The sequence below is a fragment of the Engystomops pustulosus genome, chromosome 3, assembly GCF_040894005.1.
Source record: "Engystomops pustulosus chromosome 3, aEngPut4.maternal, whole genome shotgun sequence".
Classification (NCBI taxonomy): Eukaryota; Metazoa; Chordata; class Amphibia; order Anura; family Leptodactylidae; genus Engystomops; species Engystomops pustulosus.
Genome location: NC_092413.1, coordinates 27964248 through 27987794, shown reverse-complemented (window position 1 = coordinate 27987794; position 23547 = coordinate 27964248). Strand labels below are relative to the sequence as shown.

The window sequence follows — 23547 nt, the reverse complement described above, 5'->3', positions numbered from 1 at the left end:
ACTGGGGCTAAAAATGTTTTTGTATGGATCTACCATTATAAAATATACAGTTCCGACTTACATACAAATTCAACTTAAGAACAAACCTACGGAGCCTATCTTGTATGTAACCCGGGGACTGCCTGTACTTGGTTAGACGGGGGACCTAAGTGGGAAGTTTGAGTTTTCTTTATTTATTGCCTCAGTCATATTTATGGACACATCTTTATATACCATGGAGTTTTTTTAAATTTTAAAGCAGACCTTTCATCACCTTGACCAACCTCACAGCTTTTCATCCTTTCATTGTTCCAGTGATTTCACGAACATAGGAATTTTCCCACCATATGTTAAAAAATTAACCAGCCCTAGATGTATTAATGGCAGAGAGGCAACCCTTTATTTTTGCTTCCTGGTGACTTATACAATAAGCAAAAACCATAAAATGTGGATTCGTGAACTCAGCTTTCATATTAGTTCTTCATGATGGAATAACATTGCAGGAAGCAGCGCCATCTGGTGGTATGAGAAATACCAAAAACACCAAAATCCTTCCTGTACTGTTTTGGATTAAATTAATGAAAGTCACACTAAAACTGGGAGCAGTTCCATACTATACAGTTGTAAACACACCCCAAGGAATCTGCTGTTAGTTAGACCATTTTCTGATCTCTCTGATTTGTGATCTACATTGACTCTTTCCAACACTACAAATGTATAGGAAGTCGAGATTTATCAGAAGTTTCTGAGGTAAAACTGTTCTAGTTGCCCATGGAAACCAATCAGAGCTCAGTTTTAATTTTATAAACAGCTGTGGGAAAATGAAAGCTCAGCTCTGATTGGTTTCCATGGGCAACTAGAACTAGTTCTGCTTTAAGAGACTTTTGATAAATCTTCCCCTCAATGACTGTGTGTTAGCAGAAATATATATATACGTCTGTACTTTCTGACAATATCCTGTTATCAGCAATTGGCCTAATAAACCACTACCAGAATATTGTCAAGCTGTGTAACACCTTCCAGTTTTTGTTTCTTTCATGGTCCCGTGTGGTGGCATCATCTTTGAAGTGAGATGTAAATTGGTTGTATAAATTCAAGGAGGCTGATATTTTAACACTGAAGTCAAGCTCTCTCTTCCTCAGAAAGCCCCTTCACTGTAATTGATTGTCCTGCATCCAGAGACATCACTACCAGATCTCCTGAAGTCCAATGAATGACGTCAATCACAGAGGAGGAGGCGTTCAGAGCGCTGCATCCTGACTTTAGTGTTACACTCTCCACCTCCTTGACTTTATACTTACAATTTACAGCTCACTTCAAAGTCAAGGAGGCGGAGAGTGTAACACTAAAGTCAGGATGGGGAGCTCTGAACGCCTCATCCTCTGTGATTGAAATCATTCATTGGACTTCAGCAAATCTGGTTACTGATGTCTCTTGATGGAGGACCATCTATTACAGGGAAGAGGCTTTCTGAGGACTTCAGTGTAAAAATCTCCGCCTCCTTGACTTTATACAACCAATTTACATCTCACTTCAAAGTTGATTTTCTGGATGATGCCACCACAATCGGTCATGAAAGAAACATGATATTGAAGGTGTTCTGCGGCTTGACAACATACTGGTAGTGGTTAATTGCTGCTGACAGGTTCCCTTTAAGTCTGAGGACAGTTAAGACAACATTTATTAACATGGAGGCATAGCACAAAATGTTCAATCTTTATTAGAATATTTATTAGCACGCAGCCTGTTCAATAGTTATTTTTGTTAGCTCGAGTGTGCTGGAGGTGTCCCTGGCAGTATGGTGCTCCCTGCTATGCCGGGGTGGTAAATGCCTACTGGGGCTGGAAAGTGGTTGGCCGGGATGATGGCCTCCGTGCTCCCTTGTTGGCGAGTCTTGCTTACTGAATTTTACTTTGGCTCGTCTCTTTTGTTGGACAACACAAAGGATAATGATGATAAGTAACACCGCAACAGCGACCGTAACAATAGCAGCAATGAGAATCTCCAAGTGTTCTGAAAGAGAATGGGACTCTGTTTATAGGGAAAGAAGACGGTAACAGTGTTAACAGATGAGAACTGAGCATACAAGGCACGATACACAGAGAAGAGTATGACTTATGGCAAGCGAAACCAGGGAGAAAGCATCAGGAAAGAGCCAACGGGGACATTTACATAGAATCCAGTAATAATGATATTTTTAAAAATAACAAAAGCAATATAAAAAAAAAAAATCAATAGCTCAAAGTGCACTTATGATGTAAATAAAAAAAAATTAACCACATTTACGAGCTATCAGGTGTGTAAAAGGGGTTTTCCTGGACTTAATTTGAAAAAAATTGGGAATTTTCTGGTGACAGATTCCCTTTATGTGATTGTTGCTAAACTGCAATACCAAACAATGCCTGTGTGTAGCGCTGTACTAGTGAACAGAGAAGATAAAAGGGGGGCACTATGTGATGGAGCCACAATATTAGGGGGAACTTAGGAGGTTGCTTTTTAGAAGAGATCTTGCCTAATGCTGGACCTTAAGGCCATGTTCACACAACGTACTTGAATTGTCTTTTGAACTGCATTTCATGTGCATCTGGAGAATCTCCTCTCCTATGCATTCAGAGCTTAAAGGAAACCTACCACTTGTAGTGGCAGGTTTCCGATGGCAATACCGAGCACCAGCTCAGGGTGAGCTGGTGCCGGAGCTTATTTTAGTTAGTGTTTTAAACCGCGGTATAAAGTTTAAAAAGTGTTTTAAACCGCGATACCGCGGTTTAAAACACTAACTAAAATAAGCTCCGGCACCAGCTCACCCTGAGCTGGTGCCCGGTATTTCCATCGGAAACCTGCCACTACAAACACAGGCATGTTTGGGTAGGAGATACTCCAGATGATTGAATTACATTTCAAGCACATTGTCTGAACATGGGCTTATGCATACATTTTCATTGCATTTTAAAACGCATTGCAAATCACAACAGGTAAAAAGGCTCAAAATACATCTGAGTTTTTACCATCATCAATGACGATGTGTTTTTAGGATGTTTTTGCCTGATGCATTTCTAATATTCCCACTTAGTAGTAGAATCAATTTCACAGGTGGGCTTTAGATAAGTTAGATATATCTATGTCCCAGAAAACCCCTTTAATTAGTTCAAATAAAAAACAACAATTAAAATTGACTAACTTAAAGGACATCTACCACCAGGATGAAGGATTGTAAACCAAGTACACTGACATACTGGTCTATGCCCCCTCTGGCAGCATACGCTCTTCTTTAAGCTTCTTATGTCCTAATTTTTAAAGAAAAATATCTTTACAAATGATCGAAATTAGCCTGAGGTGCTACAGGCTCCATTAACACCTACGGAACCTAGAGCCCTTCAGGTCCATTTGCATAATTTTAAAATCCGTTATTTTGTAAAAACCAGGACATAAGAAGCTAAAAGAAGAGCCGATGCTGCCAGAGGGGGCACACACCAGTATGTCAGTGTGCTTGGTTTACAATCCTTCATCCTGGTGGTAGGTGTCGTTTAAGGAAACCATAAAAGTACACTCTCAAATTTTAGTAGGCTACAAAACATGCAAAATTTTCGTACTTTTTTCATAGTGAATATGCCCCAATTTGCCGTGTAGGTACTACCCTCCACCTTGTACATCCCTTTTTATTAATCAGCTGGAAAGTGAATAATCACAAGAAAAATGTTGTATAATGTAGGTAGGGGTCTATCTAGGAGAGACAGGGACGCATAGCAGACTTTTGAACGCCCCCCCCCCCAACTGCTTAAAAATATACATATTTGTATACTGACACATGTGAGTTACAACAACACACATTTATTCTCATATTTATATACACATATTTACTTAAACATGGAGTTCTTCACTCATATACAGATGTATGCACTCACAAACACATATAGAGCATGTACACATCACAGATACACACATATACAGCATACATACATCAGATATAGGTTATATACATATTATGCTGCTGTGTAATATGTTTATAATGGTGCACATCTTCCATTTTTTAATGTCAGGTTGGATGACGGGGCCCCCTGACACGGTAGGCCCCAATGGCTTGGCTATGGCTTCTACCACTATAGTTACGCCTCTGAGTGGAGGATAATAAGGGGAGCCGTCAGAAGTTATTAGCTTTTTTTATTACATGTCTATTAAAGATGAGAGGACCCAACATCCCAGTTTGAATCCGCGACCGGGACATATTACCGGATTGGAAGCTGAACAGCCAATCCGGCAAACTGACATGCTTAGCAACTCTCTATGGCTGCGATATATCTGGGTCATGTGATGGAACCCAGATGTCGGGTCCACTCATCTATAATCTCTAGATAATTGCTGCACTTAGCCATGGCAACCAATAAATTTCCATCTTTGATGGAGATAAAAAAAACCAAAACATCAGGTTGCCATGTCTACTTTTTCATTGTACCAGTTTTCATATAATTAGTGCTTTCCACAAAAAGGAGATAAGTGGGAGATTTTTTAGGGATTCACATTTATGAAAAGAAAAAATCGTGGCCCAGTAAAATAATAAACTGGCTTACTGCTTCCTGTTTCTTGCTGACATCACAGGAAACAGTAGGAGGGGCCTCTCAGCCAGTCATGATGCAGCCAAATTGAGAACAGTACTGACTGGGAGAACCCCTCTTTATTCAAGTTTCTTTTACTTGACACCCCACCATTAATACACCAGTAGTAGGATGTCTGCACAGATCTATGGGCTTTGCACCTAACCAATTTACACAAAAATTTTATGTACTGTAACAAAAAAAAGGCCCACCTTATAAATTAGGAGAATTTTATGACTCTTCTAAACACTTTCCAAAGCTGTTGAGGTTGGTGCACAAATAGTCTAAAAACACAACAAATATGGTGTACTGCATTTGTTCAGCACAGTATGCAGCAGAAGTCATCATTTATATCACCTAAATTCTGAAACTGGCAAGAGGGAGTGTTGGAAATATGACATGATGTGGCTTGAGAAAGTTTAAGGGTCTTTGTGGACAGAGGAAGAACTAAGCCATAAATGCCTACATTGCCCCTAATAAAGATTGTAGAGACAGCTGCATGTGATAACAATGGACTGTGCTATTACACCTGGAGGCCATCGCCCCCTGGAGATTCTACCAGATCCTATGGGAAACAAAGACTCAAGTTACTTGTCCTGCAAGGTTGTGGGATAAGAATGTATTGATTCTACATCATCATTGGATTGGCCAAGACAGTGGTGGAGGTGGGATGATGGGCAATGTGTGTGAGCTATGTGTGTGTGTGTATATAAGATGGTATACAGATCTTTAGTTAGAGCACTTCCTTCCCCACCATCTCTCTGTCCCTTAGTTAGTTTACCCTCTATGTGTATTTCCCTGTATTGTACCCTTAATAAATCCCCTGTAAAGATCCATTGAATATTATTGTTAATTTAATATTAACTGGCACCCCAAAACCAAGCAGATTTTACATTTGGCACCCCAGTCTGGACCTGTAATTTAAATTCTACAGAGAATCCACGTCAACATATCTGCGCTATTTCAAGCTTTGAACGGAATTTGGATCTTTGGTACAGAGAAAATCCTGGTAAGTAACAAGTTTTCATATTACATTACTATCTTTGATAAGCCAGGTTGTTTTATGTGAATGTATAGGAAGTCGCTTGTTGAGATTGTAGGTTAACGTTAAGTGTGAGCGGTTGTGTTTAGTGTACAGAGGTAAAGTTGTAGGGAAAAGGGTATTCCTTGATATAGCTGTACATTTTCCTAGATTGAATGAGTCTAAAGGCTTAAGCAGTGTGTAAAGTAGCCTTTCGGAACATTAGTGTAGTAGTTAATTACACAAACTGTATTTGCTCAGTTTGTCATTTTGTGTGTTTGTTAGTGTATTGTGGTAACAGAGATGGAACTTGTTCAAAAGTTTGTGAAAAAGTATGCCTCTGCTAGATACCAGTCATGTGCAGATGGTTCACTAGAGGAGCAATATAAGGAGCTGATGATGCAATGTAAGGCCCATAATGAGAAGTTAGATAGGAAAGTGCTCACTAAGAGAGGGAAGAAAGAAAGGTTGGGCAATGAAATCATGATGCTCATTAAGATGAAAGAATTGGCTGAGGTAAAGGAAGTAAATTGGTACATACAAAGGCTCCAATGTAAGGAAAGTATAGACAGAATCAGTGACTCTGTGATTGAAATTTCAGCAAAAACAACTAGCGAGATGGATAATCTACAAGCAAAGGTGGATGAGCTGTCTTTAAGAAATCATGAGTTGGATAAGCAGCTCCATGAGTGTAGATTGAGTTCTGTATCTACTGAAAGGCATATAAAGTCCTTAGAGAGGGAGATCCATCAGAGGGACGTGTTAATTACCTCACTAGAGGGTCAGTTGTCTGAATCAATGGCCCAACTGTGTAAACAAGAAGAGCAGATCCGGTCCCTCCAAGTACAAAACCAGACCTGCTATAAAGCAGCAGATGTTTGCATTGTCACACCCGGGGGTTGGAGTGATGAACACAATCTAATACCTGCAGAAAAGTCTCCAACACTCACCATCCAGGATAGACTACATCTGTGTCAGGTCATTGGAGAATGGGATACAAATGAATCACCAATAATTGTATCCAATAAATTTGAAGCTGTGGTGAAGCAATACAACTTATGTAATAAGGATGCCTGGTCTCTGCTCCGAGCATGGCTTCCTGGGCCTCTGGCCACACAATTGTCATCTACACACATGGGAGATGATGATAGTGGTGCAGACTTAAGAAGGAAGGAATTGCAAAGTATCATGGGAGGGAGAGACATAAGGGGTGAGAATACCCTGAGAAGATATAGGTTCAGGACAGGTGATGACCCCCTTATCTTCTGTAACAAGTACCTGACCTTATTTAGGAGTGTTTACAACTGTCCGGATATGTCTCAGGATGACTCTGATTTCCTCTTTTCAATGGCAAATCAGTGTAATGTGAATTACACCACAAAGGTTGCCCTTAGAAATGCCACATCCCTAGAGAACTTTATTAATATACTCAGGGACTGGTGTGAGGAGTCTAACAATAGGGATGAACCATCAGGATATCTGTCTACAGAGTACAGAGCTAGGAGGACGAGATATGTCAGGTATTGCTATGGATGTGGGAGGCCAGGACATATTAAACGTTTCTGTAATGTAAATAATGCAAACCATGAGACACATTATAATTCATTGCATGCAGAAATTGATGCCATTGAGCCTGAGACCAACCAGAACACAGTGATCACAGAGACATGTGAGGAGGCCATGACACCTCCTGGAAGTAGCCACATAGAGACATGTGAGGAGGCCATGACACCTCCTGGAAGTAGCCACACAGAGACATGTGAGGAGAACACATCACATGCAAATAAGATTCCCAATATACATAGGGATAAGAAAGAACAGCCTCCCCCTCATGGCAGGGAGCACAAGGAGGGTGCTAATGTCCCAGGGTACAATCCATGGGCAGGGCTGCCATTCTGGCTATTCTGGAGCTGGTCACAGATCGCCCTCCCCCTGCTAATAAACAGTGCACAGTACAGCAGCATGGCTTATTAATGTGTAGATATAGTGATATACATTGTGAATAAATGGACTTGGAATTGTGTTGATGGTATGAATTGCAAGGTTTCTAACTATGTTTTCTTTCTCTTGTAGACTGGATTTCTTTTGTCACATGACTCCAGGACAAAGAAATTAACACTTTGTTTTGTTTCTACAGGCTCCATTCTTTGATCTCGTGTTTTACATATCTGTTTTAAGTATTGTTTGTGTGATAACTGTCATTGTGTTTTTGTTTTAGGCAACAAGGTGGTTGGCTGAAGAAACAAGTTATTAATATTGACATTTTTGTTTACAGGTCATAAAAAAGGTAGTATGTATACAAATAAAACCACGTGGTGTAATGAGCTCAAAATTTATGAGGGTTAATTGTTTGCAAACAATTAAAAAAATGAAGTAACATCCCATTGTGATGTGTAGGTCCTGTGTGTAATATAATTGTTGTTTTTTTTGTGCTATGTCTGTTCTTTATCTTGTCTCATAGATGACCTTACTTAATCATTGACAGAAGAAGGATTGGAAACTGCCTGTTGTCCCACCCTAAGATGTGTAGAAGCTGAATTAGCTCTCATTGTTTTATGTTGTCTGTTTTGTGTTCTGTTAAATGTAGTATGTAAACCGTGTCAATACACATTTTTTGTTTTTGTTCCTGATGCTCAGGAATGTTGGATTTGTTGGATTTTTTTTTTTCCCCATTTTTTTTTAAATGGAGCATTTTTTTTTCTTGATTCAAGTATTATTATTTTTTTTTATACAGTGTTTGGTACCATTTTGTGGTACCAAAGGGGTATGGTTTTAGAGAGTAATGCAGTACCAAAGGGGCAGACTATAGTGAATTCACATAAATATTTAATTTTTTTTTATTTAAGGTTTTTTTCTCTGATACATTTGTCTCACTGGCAACTTAATTTTAAGTTTCTCAAACAAACTGCACGCTCCTTTATACCAGTAAAGCATCTAAATGAAGAACATAGGGTATTAAAAGCAGCATTCAGTTTGAATTTTTTAATTTTAATGTTCTTAATCTATGTGTGTGTCTTCAAGGTTGCGTAAAACATATAGTAATTAATGGCTCAGTATACGGTTACTATATTGTATAATGCACAAGTAAGATTACCAATATAAGAGGTTAGATGGACACCTACTCTAAAGGTTGATTAGTGGAATGACTTATAATTTTTTTTGCTATGTGTTTTATGCACTTGATATACTTTTGGTTAATTTATAAGTCAGGACGATGGGAGACATATATAAGGTGTGATATGAACATTTCTATGGAGTGTAAATATAAACTTACAGAATTAGATTTGGTAATGGGAAAAAGCTAAATGAAAGTTTATGTTTAAACTAAACATATTTGAAGTCAAGTAAATCTGGAAACCCTTAGATAAACCACCCTGCAAACTTCTACTTGAAATCAATCCTTTGATTTACTATTGGTAATGTTTTATAGTTCTGTTTGGGTTTCCTTTTATGTAATTTCATATCTATAGCTTATGTTGATATCTACGATGTTATTGCCAGCTTGCATTCTATATGACGTGGGATTTATATTTGCATATTGTAAATATGACAGTTACTAGCATATATGGAGATCTATATTTGTTGGATAAATGGTATAGATGAAAAATGTTATTCAAGAAATGGATATGAGAATGAATGTGAGTGAATGGTGTGATGACCATTGGTGCCCTATTCCTTACCCATACAACCTTCAACTACTTTGTCTTGAGGAAAAGCCAGAAGAAGAAAGATCATTTCCACACCCAAAGAAGATAATGGAGGAGAAATGGATTTTATTTCTGTTCTAAATATGGTCTAATGGTGTGTGGGCCTTTCAGGCCCAAAGGGGCATAATGTTGGAAATATGACATGATGTGGCTTGAGAAAGTTTAAGGGTCTTTGTGGACAGAGGAAGAACTAAGCCATAAATGCCTACATTGCCCCTAATAAAGATTGTAGAGACAGCTGCATGTGATAACAATGGACTGTGCTATTACACCTGGAGGCCATCGCCCCCTGGAGATTCTACCAGATCCTATAGGAAACAAAGACTCAAGTTACTTGTCCTGCAAGGTTGTGGGATAAGAATGTATTGATTCTACATCATCATTGGATTGGCCAAGACAGTGGTGGAGGTGGGATGATGGGCAATGTGTGTGAGCTATGTGTGTGTGTGTATATAAGATGGTATACAGATCTTTAGTTAGAGCACTTCCTTCCCCACCATCTCTCTGTCCCTTAGTTAGTTTACCCTCTATGTGTATTTCCCTGTATTGTACCCTTAATAAATCCCCTGTAAAGATCCATTGAATATTATTGTTAATTTAATATTAACTGGCACCCCAAAACCAAGCAGATTTTACAGGGAGTATATAGGCCCAATTCAGAGGGACATGCTCAGTCCTGTAGACCTGAGCCAGGGAACGGGGGCTAGGCTGAACACGCTACATCAAAGTGATTTGTGATGGATAACAGCCTAACGGCTGGGCTACTGGTCTGTACCCTCAACGTCCTGCAAGTACATTACAGTATATTGGGGGTCAGGCCTGAATTTTCAGCATCATACAGTGGCTGATCAATGTTAGTTACAGGAAATCCAGCCATCAAATGGGCCACGTGTGGTTTTCCAAACTGTTGACCTCTGTCTGAATTGGCCCATTGGTGTAAAGTTTGCTGAAAATGGTCCCTTTGCCAGTCATAAGTACATATTAATGTACAAATATACACTAATTGTCTCTGTAGATTGAAAACCATGTAATACAACAAAATTTGTGTATAGTAAATAAACTTACCCTCCATCTTAGAAGAGATACACAGAGTCCCTGGAGCTGTGGCAGAGAGGTCCTCATACCCTTCCATACAGGAACAAGAATAAGAGCCGACCATATTGAAACAATGGGCATCCTTATGGCAGGACTGTATCCCTAGCTCACATTCATTCACATCTATTTTGGGATAAAAAAAACAATTTTGGAAAATTAAAAAAAAAAAAAGAAGGGCTAGAGTTGAAAGGGCTGGAACTATGGAGGGGGCAGAGAGAGAAGTTATACCCGTGATCCTATGCCCCATGAGCATACACTGGCATAATACATGGTAAACAGGAGAAGACCATGTTACTCTTAAAATCAAGGAGCATAAAGTGACACCTCTGTGCCAGTATTACTAGATAAAGTCTACCGTATGTTCCGGGTAAACAATGAGAATTGTGAATAGTAGATCTAAAATGATCGTGTCGTATACCTTCAATGGTGAACGCTACCAATGTAGCATTGGATGACCCAAGCGGAAAGTTTTCTAGAGATTTTAACTGAGTTATTAGAAAGTTTCTCATTTCTTTTCCTCCTTGAAACAGTTGCAGCCAAAATGTTAGTGTTACTCTGTTATCATTAGTCCTGATAAAGACGAGAGAAGCAAAGAATAAACAATGCAAAACATCTCATATTACCGTAATTATTTTTTTTTTTTAATATAGGTGGCACCTTTTCCTGGTTTGATGGACCAGGGGTGGATTTGGTAAGATTTTAAGCAAAATTATGAATGTAATGTAGGAGTGTGAAACTCATTTTTATGGAGGCCACATTAACCTCGTGGTTGCCCTATAAAGGGCCAAATGTAATTTTATTACTGTATAAATGTATCTACTCAAGCTGTTAAGTAATTACATTTATACCATACAGCCTGCCATTTGAGGGCAACCACAAAGCTGAACATATTGTAAGGTGACCGGAGACACTGGCATAGCCAATATATGCCCCTACACAGTAGCCAATAGTAACAGCCCCTCTCACCCACAGCTGGCCACAGAGTACCCCCAAAAGTAGCCAAAGTGTGGCCGTGGAGTTACCCCCAAAGAAGCCAGAGTGACCCCCACAGAGTACCCCCAAAGCAGGAAGAGTGACCCCCTCAACAGCCAAAGTGGCCCTCACACCAACCAGAGTGCTTTTACGTACAGTATGTTGGCTTTAGCGTACAGCTGTCACACTTAGATGATGAGAAGACTGCTGTCTCAGGGGCATGGGAAAAGGCGATTATCCAAGTACCTCTCCAGACTGGAGCAGCATAGGGGCAGGGCTAGATAACACAATGCTGCGGATGGATTTGGCTCTTGATCTTTGCGTTTCACACCCGTACCCTTATGCATATCTCCACTCCAAGCTTAGTATAGCTTTAAACTATATTGGCATGCCCCAAGAGATTGGTATTGCTTTATGGGTAAATCAACCCGACATCTTAAGTCTACTCTTTGAAATTGCAGTGCCGGTATCCAGTCCTATGGAATTTTTCAGAGTTTCATAGTTTATATGGTTGAAAAAAGACACTTGTCCATCAAGTTCAACCAAGGAAGGGTAGGGATTGGATGAGGAAGGGATTTTGAGGAATACTTACCATCGGATTCCCTTTAAGATGAGGGAATTCACGCCACTTGGGAAGTAAATCATCCTTTCTGTAATCTTATTAAAATGCGACAAGAATAATAAAAATGAGAAATCCTCATAGTTCACCTATTGAACAAGATATTTTTCGTGCATTATGTACTTTTTACCTTTTCTATGACGGCCTGGACAAGATCTTTTTCGAGACCCTTCAATACAAAATCTTTGTTCTCAATTTCCATGGTTATCACAAATAAGGAATCTGAAAATAAAACTACAATTGTAGTCACACAATCTCACTAAATAGACCGAAAAAAAAAATTGTATTAAAAAAAAAAAAATCTCAACATGCTGGCAGAATGTTGCAGAGAAATACGCTCACGGAGATATTCAACATATCTTTATTCCTTTCTATAATGCCATTTCCAAAGTATCACGAATTTACTCTCTAAATGCTAATAAGGTAGTTGGTGCACTCGGAACACTGCCTCTCCCATTTAAATCATTTATGTACTTTATTGTCTCCCAATGCCACAAGACAAATTTTATCTTAATCTGATGGAGAGGGGAGTGGTTCAGGCAGGCAGGAACAGAAATATTCCGAGTTCTGAGGACACATCCTGGTGCACCAACTTCCTCATTATCATAAGGAATAAACTGTTATATAAAATTGTTGAAAAAAAAAATTAAAAGAAGTTTCAAAACACAAATTACAAAATAAATTATTTACTGTTCTATATGGGCAATGACTTCTTACTGACCTCCTGGTTCATGGAGAAATTCTAATTCAGTCTCATTCCCAAGGATATAAGTTATGTCCTGTTCATCTAATAGAAAGAAGTATATTTTCATTATAAATTATATTTTTAACTTTTAGAAATGTTTATCACCAAACCTTTAAGAGCTTTTTCCTTATTACCATAACTGATGTTATACTTACTCAAATTGCCGCCTCTTGCTTGACCTGCTGTGTTTTCGTGAAGATCAAGATCTGGATTTGTTTGATAGGAATATGTTGTCTTCTCGTGCTCTTCACCGAACGGATCTATAGTGGATATACTGGTATCCATGTCTGAATGATCTGTCCGTGGTAGAAAAAGGTGGGAGGGGGGAGCCTGTGGTTGTATATCTTCTAACATATAAGAAAAGGTATTACTTATTAACTCTCTAGAAGAGGAAACATATGACTCAGGTTTACCGATGAGATCTGTGGATTCTAGATGATCTTTCACTGACCACTGGTCCAGCCGTTCTGTAGGTTGTACAGGAGATTTTGTAACTTCATAGTCACTTGTTGGTAAACCTCCAGTCTCTAAATTGGAGATGTATTCATTTATCATTGACATTTTAAGAATGCTCTTAGGATGAATCAATTTAGTGGGAACTTCAGGGATTGGGTGAGAAGCCAAAGCCCCTTCAAGTATTAATTGTTGTTCAAGAGTATCTAAAGTGCTTTGTGGAGATGATGGATCAAGTGTGGGTTCTACATTGGTCCAATATTTTGAGGGCTTTATCTGAAGCCTGAAGACAGAAGTTGTAGAAGTTACAATTGGAGGTGTAGTTTTAGGCAAAGCAATTTGTGATCTCATATGTGATTCCGCATTATCATCGCCCATTATCCCATCAAGTGACATAGGTGTTGTTAAGGGCGAAAGGAAAACACTTCTGTAAGTTTTTTGAACAGATGGTTTAGCAAGACTTGGAGTAAAAACTGCTTTTTGTGAACTGGCATGTGTCGAATAAAGATGTGACTTACTCAAGAAGTCGAAGTATGGGGCAGGAGGATAAGGTCTTCCGCCCCAGGGTTGCTCTGAAACTGTTTTCTTTGGATGAAATTGTACAGTATCTGTCAAAGGCAAGATTTGTAATTGTAGATTCTCTGAAGCATGGACAGCACTAAAATGCTGCATCTCAGGAAGGTCACCATTGTTGGTAACAGTCCATTGCTGGACTCCCAGAAGTTCTGTATTGTCATCTATGGTAAGGGGCTCACTTTCAGAAAAATCAATATGGTGGACTGTAGTGACTTTTGATGGAAAAGGCTCAATAGGTTTATCTACACTGTCTAACAAGTTCTTCTGGAGATCAAAAGCATGAGCGGTGTTTAAATATTGCATGTTGACCTTTACGCTTAGTTGTAGTTTCTTAATGGGCATAATAGTGTGTGTTTTATTAGAATGGGATAAATCACTTATAAGTGAAGGCTCTGCAGGTGTCTGAGCTGTAAAATGTTGGCTCCTTCCAATATCTTTTATATCAATTGTACTGGCATATATTGACTCACTAAGTATTAAACTACTTGTCTCGGAGAGATATTCGGTCTGAGTGGCTCTCCATGTCCAGATGGATTCTGACATAGGTTCCCATGTAAGACTTGGCTCTAGTTCTCCTGCAGTTTGCAGGATTTGGTGGCCTTCATCAAGAGCCATGGACTGTGTCACTGCTGCCAAGTGGGGCCGAGATGTATTATATAGGGTTGTTACTCTTGACACGTCACCATCATGAGTGATTGCATCCAGGAGTTGGTCTACCGTTGAAGTTGGCCTCAAAGTCTCCATTAGTTCTTGGGTATGATGAGCCTCATAAAAATATGGTTTACTGCTGGATGAAGATTTTGGCAATACAGAATTCAATTTAGTTGTTGGCCTTTTATCAGGTTTTGGCGCTTTAATAACATTACTTTGTGTTTTGCTTGATGAGCAGTTCCCAGATTTACTACTTGGTCCAAGTAACGGATCATTGAAGACATAGTAGCGTCCATCAAAATACCTATTAGAACCAATAGTTGAAAAGCTACGCCAAAGTAAAACAACACTGACTGCTGTGGCCTGGGTGGCAAACACATGGGTACGCTTATTCCAGCAGGCATACACAATGGCATTCTCTACGGATGAAGATGTGCCTTCAAATATAATTTCATCACGGTTATGGCTGCAGGTTTTATTGGTTTGGAATCCAGTGATGTAGATGACAATGTGCTTTCCTGGGGAGGCCAGTATAGTCCAGTTACACCATAGATTTACATCAACTTTTCCGTAGAATACCGGTGGGGAGAACGTGCCATGATCTCCAGTTAATTGGGAATGGCAGCTTCTTGCAGCCACAAAGGCCAACATTGAGGATGGATCAAACTCTGCAAAGGTCAAAAACAATAAAAACAAACAAAAATCACATAAAAAAAAATAATTACATTAATAAGGGCAGTGTAGGATTGTATGGCTCCTTGCACACTAACCTATGCTCGCTTGGACCGTAGACTGGGTGAGCAAACACCTGAGCAGGAGGGAGAAGCGAGAGGCCGGCACTGTAGCATGGCATAATATAGGACATGTCCTATTCTTTTCCGTGCACGGACACAGTGCGATGAGACAACGTGTGCTCACTGAACTGTGACCTGGCACCATAGGCGTCAATGGGGACCGATATCAAGATGCAAACTGTGCGGTTGGATACCCTTCCACCTCACTTTCGTGTCCATGAGGCCTAAAGCTGACTATTTACATTAATCACGGGTGCCATTGAGGAAAATCAGATAATTATATTCCATCTGTAGACAACCCTTTATTAGATTCTGTAATTTGCAATTTCATTGCAAGTCCAGCTCATTCTGAGCTTAGCGGTTCAGTGGGTGGAGCTTCTTAGAGATTGACAGTTACTTCTATACACCAATCTCTGATAAAAGTAATTAATGGAATCAAAGTAAAGAATGAACTGGAATTAAAATAAATTTAAAGTTATACAAATATTTCCCTCAAAACTGTACGTCAATCTGCTCAGCTCCTCCTTCCCCATTATCATATATCTCACTGTTTCTTCAATTTTACAGGTTTGGTTAAAAAAAAAAAAGTTGTTAATTAAAAATATAGTCAATGAATTAGGTATCATCGGCAGATAAATTTCTATTGTGCAACAGCACAATAGTCACATCAAAGAAAATGTCTTATTCCGGAGGACTTGCCAGTGTAATGCTTCACGATACAATACAACTTTATTGATCCCCTGGGGGGGAAATTCTTTTGTACATTGTGTTCGGGCAATTGTAACACATAACACAGAGATAGGCTTAACGTTACAGTTACAGGATTGCATACAGTTACAGGACATTGCGATACAGCACAGTACATGTTAACATGAACCCATTACATTACAAATGATTACGTTACGGAAATACAAACCAGTCACAATAACAAATAGGCACAAGCTACACAGACATGCATAAGGGTTCACTTTCCCTGGGGTGGTAGTGGTGCTGCTGCAGGGGAACTGGAGACTTGTTAAAGGAAACCTACCACTTGAAGTGGCAGGTATAAGAAGGAAATACCGAGCTCAGGGTGAGCTGGTGCCGGAGCTGATTTTTGTTAGTGTTTTAAACCGCTGTATCGCGGTTTAAAACACTTTTTAAACTTTATAGCCGAAGCTGCTTTGGCACAGGGAGGTACGCGCTCGGCGCACCATACGCGCGACCGTGCCCGCGGCTCTCCTTCACTTCCTATGTAGCTGCGCGCACAGCAAGCGCCGAGCGCGTACCTCCCTGGGCCGAAGCAGCTTCGGCTATAAAGTTTAAAAAGTGTTTTAAACCGCGATACAGCGGTTTAAAACACTAACAAAAATAAGCTCCAGCACCAGCTCACCCTGAGCTGGTGCTCGGTATTTCCTTCTTATACTTGCCACTTCAAGTGGTAGGTTTCCTTTAAATACTCAATAAATGTAGTCAACTAAAAATCAGGGATTTTGTTAATATATTACCATGTTTAAATCTAAAATGTAGTTAAAAAGTTAGCTTTTACTATGATTCTATTAAAAATAAGTTATAAAATGTTGTGATGAACAGTGTACAAACAGTAGGATTTTATTACTTGCTTAAATGGTGGAATTTGCCTTACTGATAAAAAAACAAAACAAAACCAAAAAACACAATAATACAAGGGGGGGGGGATTTATGATTTTTGGCACTAGAAGGTGTTATTCTTTGGCACCAATTTTAGCGTTAACTGTATTGGTATTTTATACTGTGGCTGCCTTAGTGTATTTGGCGCAGGATAAGAAGATCAAATGAGAATTGTCAGAAATGTAGGTCAAATTGTGCACCAAAATACCGCAGGAAACTAGAAGTGCCGGAAAAGTGTTTGGTTTGAAAAACTGTGCCCAAATTAAGCAAAAAAAAAAAAAAAAAAAGCAGTGTGTCGGAAAAGAAAGTTAATTGTGAGACCGACATAAATAAAAGTCATTTATTTACAGAATAAACACTTACCAGTATAGAAATCAGTTTCTGCAGAGTGATTCTCCTATGAAGGAAGCAAAATAATTCAGAAAGTATATTTTGTGGCCCTGCTCCTAGTGATGAAATTATGGACCTGGACTGGACACAAGCAGAACATCGCCTATAACATCTATATGTGATTGAGGGGAATCAGAGGAGGTCCTGAGGTTATGTCTCTGATGTGAGCCCCAAAAAAAGCTCCATTTTATGGAAATCTGAGATTAGTCCCAGGACAGCTTGACACCGTAATACGCTGGTCAGTATTTGAAAGCCAAAACCAAGAATGGCACCTACAGGGAGAACATATCTGTGTGGATTCATTAATGGGTTTCGGTTTCTAAACAATGGTCCAAAAAACTGCCCAGAACACTGCCATGTGAAACTCGTCCTAGGCCAGATCCCTATGAGTGAGTTTGGCCCAAGAAACTTGCAACATTTCCTGGACCGAACCTCCCCTCGTTGGTCCAGTTTACACCTGTGTTTGTACCTCCAGATAATAAAGGAAATCATTAAAAGTCCATTGAATTCATGATTAAAGAGGACCTGTCACCACACCCCCCTGATTAGCAATGCATGCTGATAAAGGGTTACAAGTCCTCCTCATATCACCTTAAATTAGATGCCAGTGGGTCACTGTACCTCAATTACAGATGTTTTTCTGACATGCAAATTACATTTTCTGACTCGTATCTGCTATCTATGACTCTTCTCTCTCTCAGGCTGGCACTCCCCATTATTCTTACTGAAAGCTCTGTGTCTCTTCAAAACCCTGCTCTGCCTCCTTGTACTTATGGACCGTTTGATAATATTCAACTACAGACATATAAACCTATGTACAGATGGGAAATATTGTGTCAATCTTTTTACACCGTACCTTTTGTTACATTCAAGACATGTGATCAGTGACATCATCTCAGGTCCTTCTGCCTTCTAAGAATAGCAAACTATAAACCATGTATGTGATTACATAAAATCACAGCAGCCTCCATGGAGGATGGAGAGGAGTAGAAAAGTCTATGGAGGCTGCTGTGACTTCATGTGGGCAGAGATACATACATGGTGTACAGTTTGCTATTATTAAGAGGCTAAAGCACCTTAGAGGATGTCACTCTGGTCACATGATATGAACTGGGACCAGTAAGGAGGTAGAAGGCAAGAGGAGGATTAGATGGGAGGGGCTGGCCAAGCAGGACACGTCCCCTCTGATGCCAGGGAATATAAGATAAAAGGTGATTTATGTAGATGTAAGCAAAACAATGGTGTCAGTCAGTAAATAGAGCTCTATAGGAACCTGTCACTATCTGTATATGTGCAAATGTGGTGACAGGTTCCCTTTAAACCAGGGGTCAGGAACCTTTTTGGCGGAGAGAGCCATGAACGCCACATATTTTAAAATGTTATTCCGTAAGAGCCGTACAATATGCACATGCCCCCCAGTAGATAGGTAGTCTCGGATCTCAGGCACACCCGTGCCCCTCTCCGTGGTGGCACCTCAGTGCTCACTCACCTCTCCACATTCCTGCTCCCGTCTCGGCTGGCCAGCGCGCACACCGGCACTCACAGATTTAAAGGGCCAATACGCTGCTGATTAGCGCTACCCACTTACCGGGTTCCTATAAAGACTGGCGGCTCCCAGCATTCCCACCTGGATCTTAGTGCTTCATGCCTATGAGGAAGCTTTCCACAGTGTTTCCTTCTCAAGTGTTGACCTCCTGTTGTGACCTCGGACCTGTTCCTGATTCTGCTCCTTTGCTGCCAGCCCTGACCTCTTGCTCCGTCCCTGACCTTGCATTATTGCCGCCTGCCTTGACCGTCTGCCTGTTCCTGACCACGAGACTGCCTAGTTATCCTGTACCTCGACCTTGGCTGCCACCGTGGACAAGTTGCGCCTGTGGAACGACCTGGTGGTACCACGCTGCAGCAAGACCATCCTGCTTTGCGGCGGGCTCTGGTGAAGACCGGGTGCCACTTAGATTCCGGTCCAGAATCTACTCCCAGTAGATAGATAGCCACAGCACATGCCCCCAAGTAGATAGGTAGCCCCAGCACATACTCCCAGTAGATAGGTAGTCACAGCAAAAGAAAAATTGAATATTCACTTACCAGCGCTCCCTGCAGTACACTCCTCATCGCTCCCACACTCTTCTCTTTGACCTGGCTTATTCGATGGCGCCTGGGTCTTACAAAGGACGTAGGCAGCGGTAACATAGATGCCTGTGTCCAGTGATCAGTCTAAGACACACACAGCAGCCATCACTATTTATTAAAGATCTGTCTGAGAGCCAGATACAGCCAAAAAAAGAGCCATATCTGGCTCCCGAGCCATAGGTTCCCTACACCTGCTTTAAACCTAAAAGTCCATTGAAATCAATGGACATATTAGTGGATCCATTAGTTAATAGATTATTAACATTTTAATTACATAAGATAACTCAGGTCTGAGCACATGTGTGAACAGGGCCTAAGAAGTACCACTGAAAAAATAGGACTTAAGGACAGTTGATCCTGATCATCTCATCTTGTACTTACAATGTGGTCAAAGTTAAAGCCAAGATTCCCAAACGAGTCTTCCTTAGTGTCTCCCTTCAGCACACAGAACAGCAAGAGCTGATACACCACCCAGCGTGGTCTCATTGTGAGGATCTTGTGTGTTCTTCATCAAAGACTACAAAAATTCCAGAAAAATGTTAGAATTTTGTTAGATGTGCATTTAACAAACTTTTTTGGTTTATCTTTTTCTGCGACTTTTTAGCGATTTGCTCCTTTTTCAGATGTGGACAACTGAAAAAGTTGCAAATTTTGGCACAATTGCAGCAAAAAGTCGTATTTGTTGCGCAAATAACAGCCAGTCCAGAGCAGGCGTAGGCAAGAGCTTCCTTAAACATTTAAGACTTTTGTGCAACTATTCAGACAAAAAGCTCAAAAAAACCACCAGACTTACCTGCCTCATTTATTAACCAAAACATGACAAAAAAAATCCCAAAAACCAGATGTTTCCAGACTTCAGATATATGTCCCCCTGACTGCCTCTACGGAAAAATAAATAGAGGGCAGCTCATTCATCCCAATATATATGTGGTTTACCGATTAAAACCAGACAGATGCATGGTAAACATTCAAAGACGCATGCGTTTTCAGTCTGTTTAAAACGGACCAAGAACGCACTGTGTGACAGCATCCCATGCGGTTTTTAACAGACTGCTTAAAAACAGGTTCAAAACGTCATGTATACACGTGGCGTTTTGAACCCGTTTTTGGCCCATTTTTAAGCAGTCCGTCAAAAAATGCATGCATTAAAAAACGGATGCGTTTTTGAAAATGTATCAGTTTTTGACCAGTTTTAATTAAGATAATTGGTAAAACCTGTCAAAAATGGATGCGTTTTCAAAAAATGGGTAAAACTGGCCAAAAACTGGTTCAAAACGCCATGTGTGGCATCACCCCAAAACGCCATGACATACCACACATGTCGCATCCTTGGCCCGTTTTAAACACATGGGGGGACATTTACTATGGCGTTTCCGCCAGTTTTGTGGCGCTCTCACCACATGTTCTGCTCTCAGACCTATTTATTAGCTGGCGGCGTCAGAAAAAATGACTTTTTCCGTCTGCTCCGACTCTTCTCCGAAAAGGGGCGTGGCTTTGGCGGAGTGGAAACTCAGACAGAATTAATATGTGTCACAGCCATTTTTGGGCGCTGTAAACTGGCGGAAAGTAGACCAAAAGAAAACTGGTCTAGCAGGGACTGTTGGACACATTTCTGGTGTTCGGGACAGATTTTGGTCCCAGGGACAGAAAATGGTCTCGGCGCCAGAAATGTCTCTGTACAGCTACACAATATTAAATGTGCATCTTCTTTCCCAGAGCAGGTCGATAACAAAGCCAATGCAGACACCGACACTTTATGTAAATGTCCCCCCATGGGTTTTGTATGTTTACCATACGTTTGGCTGGTTTGAACCTGTTTATCTCAATTTCTAGAAGTGTAGGCAGATGTGAAACAGATCAAGACCAGCCAAACACATGGTAAGCTTACAAAAAAACGCATCAGTTTAAAAGTGGTCCAAAAACAGTCCAAGAACTTAATGTGTGGCATTACCATCTCAGGCTGCGGTCACACTTGGCGTTTTGAACACGTTTTTTCCAATCTTTAAGCAGTCCGCCAAAAACGCATCTGTTTTTGATCGGTTTCTCATTTCACACTACTGTTCCTTCACTTAACATATCACCTAAAAATCCTATTGATATCAATGTAAATGTTACGTTTTGGCAGCGATACGTTATCCATGTGTTTTTGTATGGAAAAAAATGACGGAGGCTGCAGTACTTTTCCTCCGTTTGAAAAAAATGCACGGATAACGGATGACATAAAATTTACAATGAGGTCAATGGGATTTTTAACTGACACATTTAATGTGATGCCACACGTGGCATCTTAAACCCGTTTTTGGTCCGTTTTTAAGAAGTCTGTTAAAAAAACGCATTCATTTTTTGACAGGTTTTACCAATTATCTTAATTAAAACTGGTCAAAAACGCATGCGTTTTTGGACAGACTGCTGACTACAAAAACGGGTTCAAAACGCCACGTGTGGTATCACCCTAAACCTCCGTTGAGAAAGGTAGTGGGAATTTTTTTTTTTAATGATTCTCTTTTGTACCAGCTTTTTCTTTTAAACGGATGCGTTAAAGGTCTGTCCAATCATCAGTTTAAATTATCATCCGTAAAACGAATAAGAAAGTCAAAAAGCACACGGAACTGGTCCACAGTATAATATCAGCCATATGTCATATGTTTATATATATATCTGTAGACTGTGGGCGCCTTCCCACGTGACGGTTTTCTCACGTTTTTAAACACATCCAAAACGCAAGTGGGAGAGGGTTTGACCAAAACGCATATGTGTTTGCAATGAAACGCATGCGTTTCAGACAAACCCCCCCTCCCACTTGTGTTTTGGATGTGTTTAAAAACGCAAGAAAAACGCCACGTGGGAAGGAGCCCTGTGGATTTCTTTCCCTATAACCACAAGTATAGCAAAGAATACATGTACTTACATTCTCAAAGCACAGATTTTTTTTTTTTTTTTTGCATTTTTTTTTTTATAAAGCCAAAAGTGTTACATTTCTTTCCAATTTCCAGGACTTATAAGGGGTGATCCATCTGATGTCATATATAAGATCCACTTATTCCCTGGAGCTACAATGATGAATCTATCACATGTGAACACAGCCCAGCAATGAGGGATATTACAGATGGGAAAATATAAAGGGAAATTGGAATTTTTTTTTTTATTTCAATGACCAAACTCGCGCTGCGTGACCCATGACCTACAGGAGGTTATCCCAGATCTCAGATTATAAAATCTAAGTTAAACCTATTAATAATATTATTACGTATTATAATGTACTATTTAGTGCAGGTTCTCATCTTGGCATACTCACAGAAATGGAGGAATGTTCATGTTTTTCCTGATGTTTCTTGGGCCCTTCTGACCTGATGAGCAGCGGAGTCTCCACACCTGATCCATGTAATGTCAGGACATCCTACCAACCTTGGAGGAAGCCATTAACCCATTAAGGTTGGAGCTACACAATCTTTTTGCAGCAGGTGTTAGGCTGCGTTCACACATGGGGGGATATTTACATAAAGTGTCGGTGTCTGCATTGGCTTTGTTACCGACCTGCACTCGGAAAGAAGACACACATTTAATATTGTGGAGCTGTGCAGAGACATTTCTGGCGCCGAGATCATTTTCTGTCCCTGGGACCAAAATCTGTCCCGGTCACCAGAAATGTGTCCAACAGTCCCTGCTAGACCAGTTTTCTTTTGGTCTACTTTCCGCCAGTTTACAGCGCCCAAAAATGGCTGCGACTCATATTAATTGTGTCTGAGTTTCCACTCCGCCAAAGCCACGCCCCTTTTCGGAGAAGAGTCGGAGCAGACGGAAAAAGTCATTTTTTCTGTCCCCGACAGCTAATAAATAGGTCTGAGAGCAGAACATGTGGTGAGAGCGCCACAAAACTGGCGGAAACACCATAGTAAATGTCCCCCATGGTGTTTGCAACGCAAGGCAAAACCCTGTGGCCGGGGCTTGGGCCGATCACATATGCATTTCCATGAAATCACATGTGAATAGTAACCAGCGCCCGATGTCCCGATCTTTAATACATTCAGAAGCTGCGTCTCAGAACTGTCTGACAAGTTTTAAACACATATTTTTTTGGTTGGTTTAATATTCGCTTTTTAAAATATACAAATAAAATTTAGGGTGTGTTCACACATTGCGTTTTGACCTGTGTTTTCATTGTGTTTTAAAACGCATTACAACAGCTGAGATGAGGGG

General features: G+C 40.3%; 2 protein-coding genes across 6 annotated transcripts; one reads left to right on the top strand and one right to left on the bottom strand.

The window, feature by feature from the left end:
- Window positions 1–1674: 1674 nt before the first annotated feature.
- On the bottom strand, window positions 1675–22768 carry LOC140121116 (uncharacterized). Of its 5 annotated transcripts, none has more exons than XM_072140366.1 (11): window positions 22646–22768; window positions 19732–19867; window positions 17194–17227; window positions 13141–15075; window positions 12883–13023; window positions 12704–12769; window positions 12113–12204; window positions 11956–12020; window positions 10810–10961; window positions 10362–10514; window positions 1675–2010 (listed from the first exon to the last, which is right to left on the bottom strand). In XM_072140366.1, the coding sequence occupies exons 2-11, from the start codon at window positions 19834–19836 to the stop codon at window positions 1712–1714; spliced, it is 3042 nt and encodes a 1013-aa protein (XP_071996467.1). In that variant the 5' UTR covers window positions 19837–19867; window positions 22646–22768; the 3' UTR covers window positions 1675–1711. The 5 variants fall into 5 exon arrangements, with proteins under 5 accessions (XP_071996467.1, XP_071996465.1, XP_071996466.1 ...); XM_072140369.1 differs by adding an exon at window positions 4781–4852 and having other exon boundaries at window positions 1858–1992; window positions 12883–15075; XM_072140367.1 differs by adding an exon at window positions 4781–4852 and having other exon boundaries at window positions 1876–2010; window positions 12883–15075.
- Window positions 5893–7827, top strand: LOC140120772 (posterior protein-like). The gene is made up of 2 exons (XM_072139716.1): window positions 5893–7258; window positions 7808–7827. Exons 1-2 carry the CDS (start codon window positions 5893–5895, stop codon window positions 7825–7827), a joined length of 1386 nt encoding a protein of 461 aa, XP_071995817.1.
- Window positions 22769–23547: the final 779 nt, after the last annotated feature.

What these genes read in the sequence shown, in the direction of transcription:
- LOC140120772 (XM_072139716.1), top strand. Translation starts at nt 5,893, where the DNA reads ATGGAACTTGTTCAAAAGTTTGTGAAAAAGTATGCCTCTGCTAGATAC. An exon ending in CACAGTGATCACAGAGACAT is followed by an intron (nt 7,259 to 7,807) that starts GTGAGGAGGCCA and finishes TTTTTGTTTTAG; the next exon opens with GCAACAAGGTGGTTGGCTGA.
- LOC140121116 (XM_072140364.1), bottom strand. Translation starts at nt 19,836, where the DNA reads ATGAGACCACGCTGGGTGGTGTATCAGCTCTTGCTGTTCTGTGTGCTG. An exon ending in AGCAAGAGGCGGCAATTTGA is followed by an intron (nt 12,770 to 12,882) that starts GTAAGTATAACA and finishes TCTTTCTATTAG; the next exon opens with ATGAACAGGACATAACTTAT. An exon ending in TCCAGGCCGTCATAGAAAAG is followed by an intron (nt 12,021 to 12,112) that starts GTAAAAAGTACA and finishes CATTTTAATAAG; the next exon opens with ATTACAGAAAGGATGATTTA.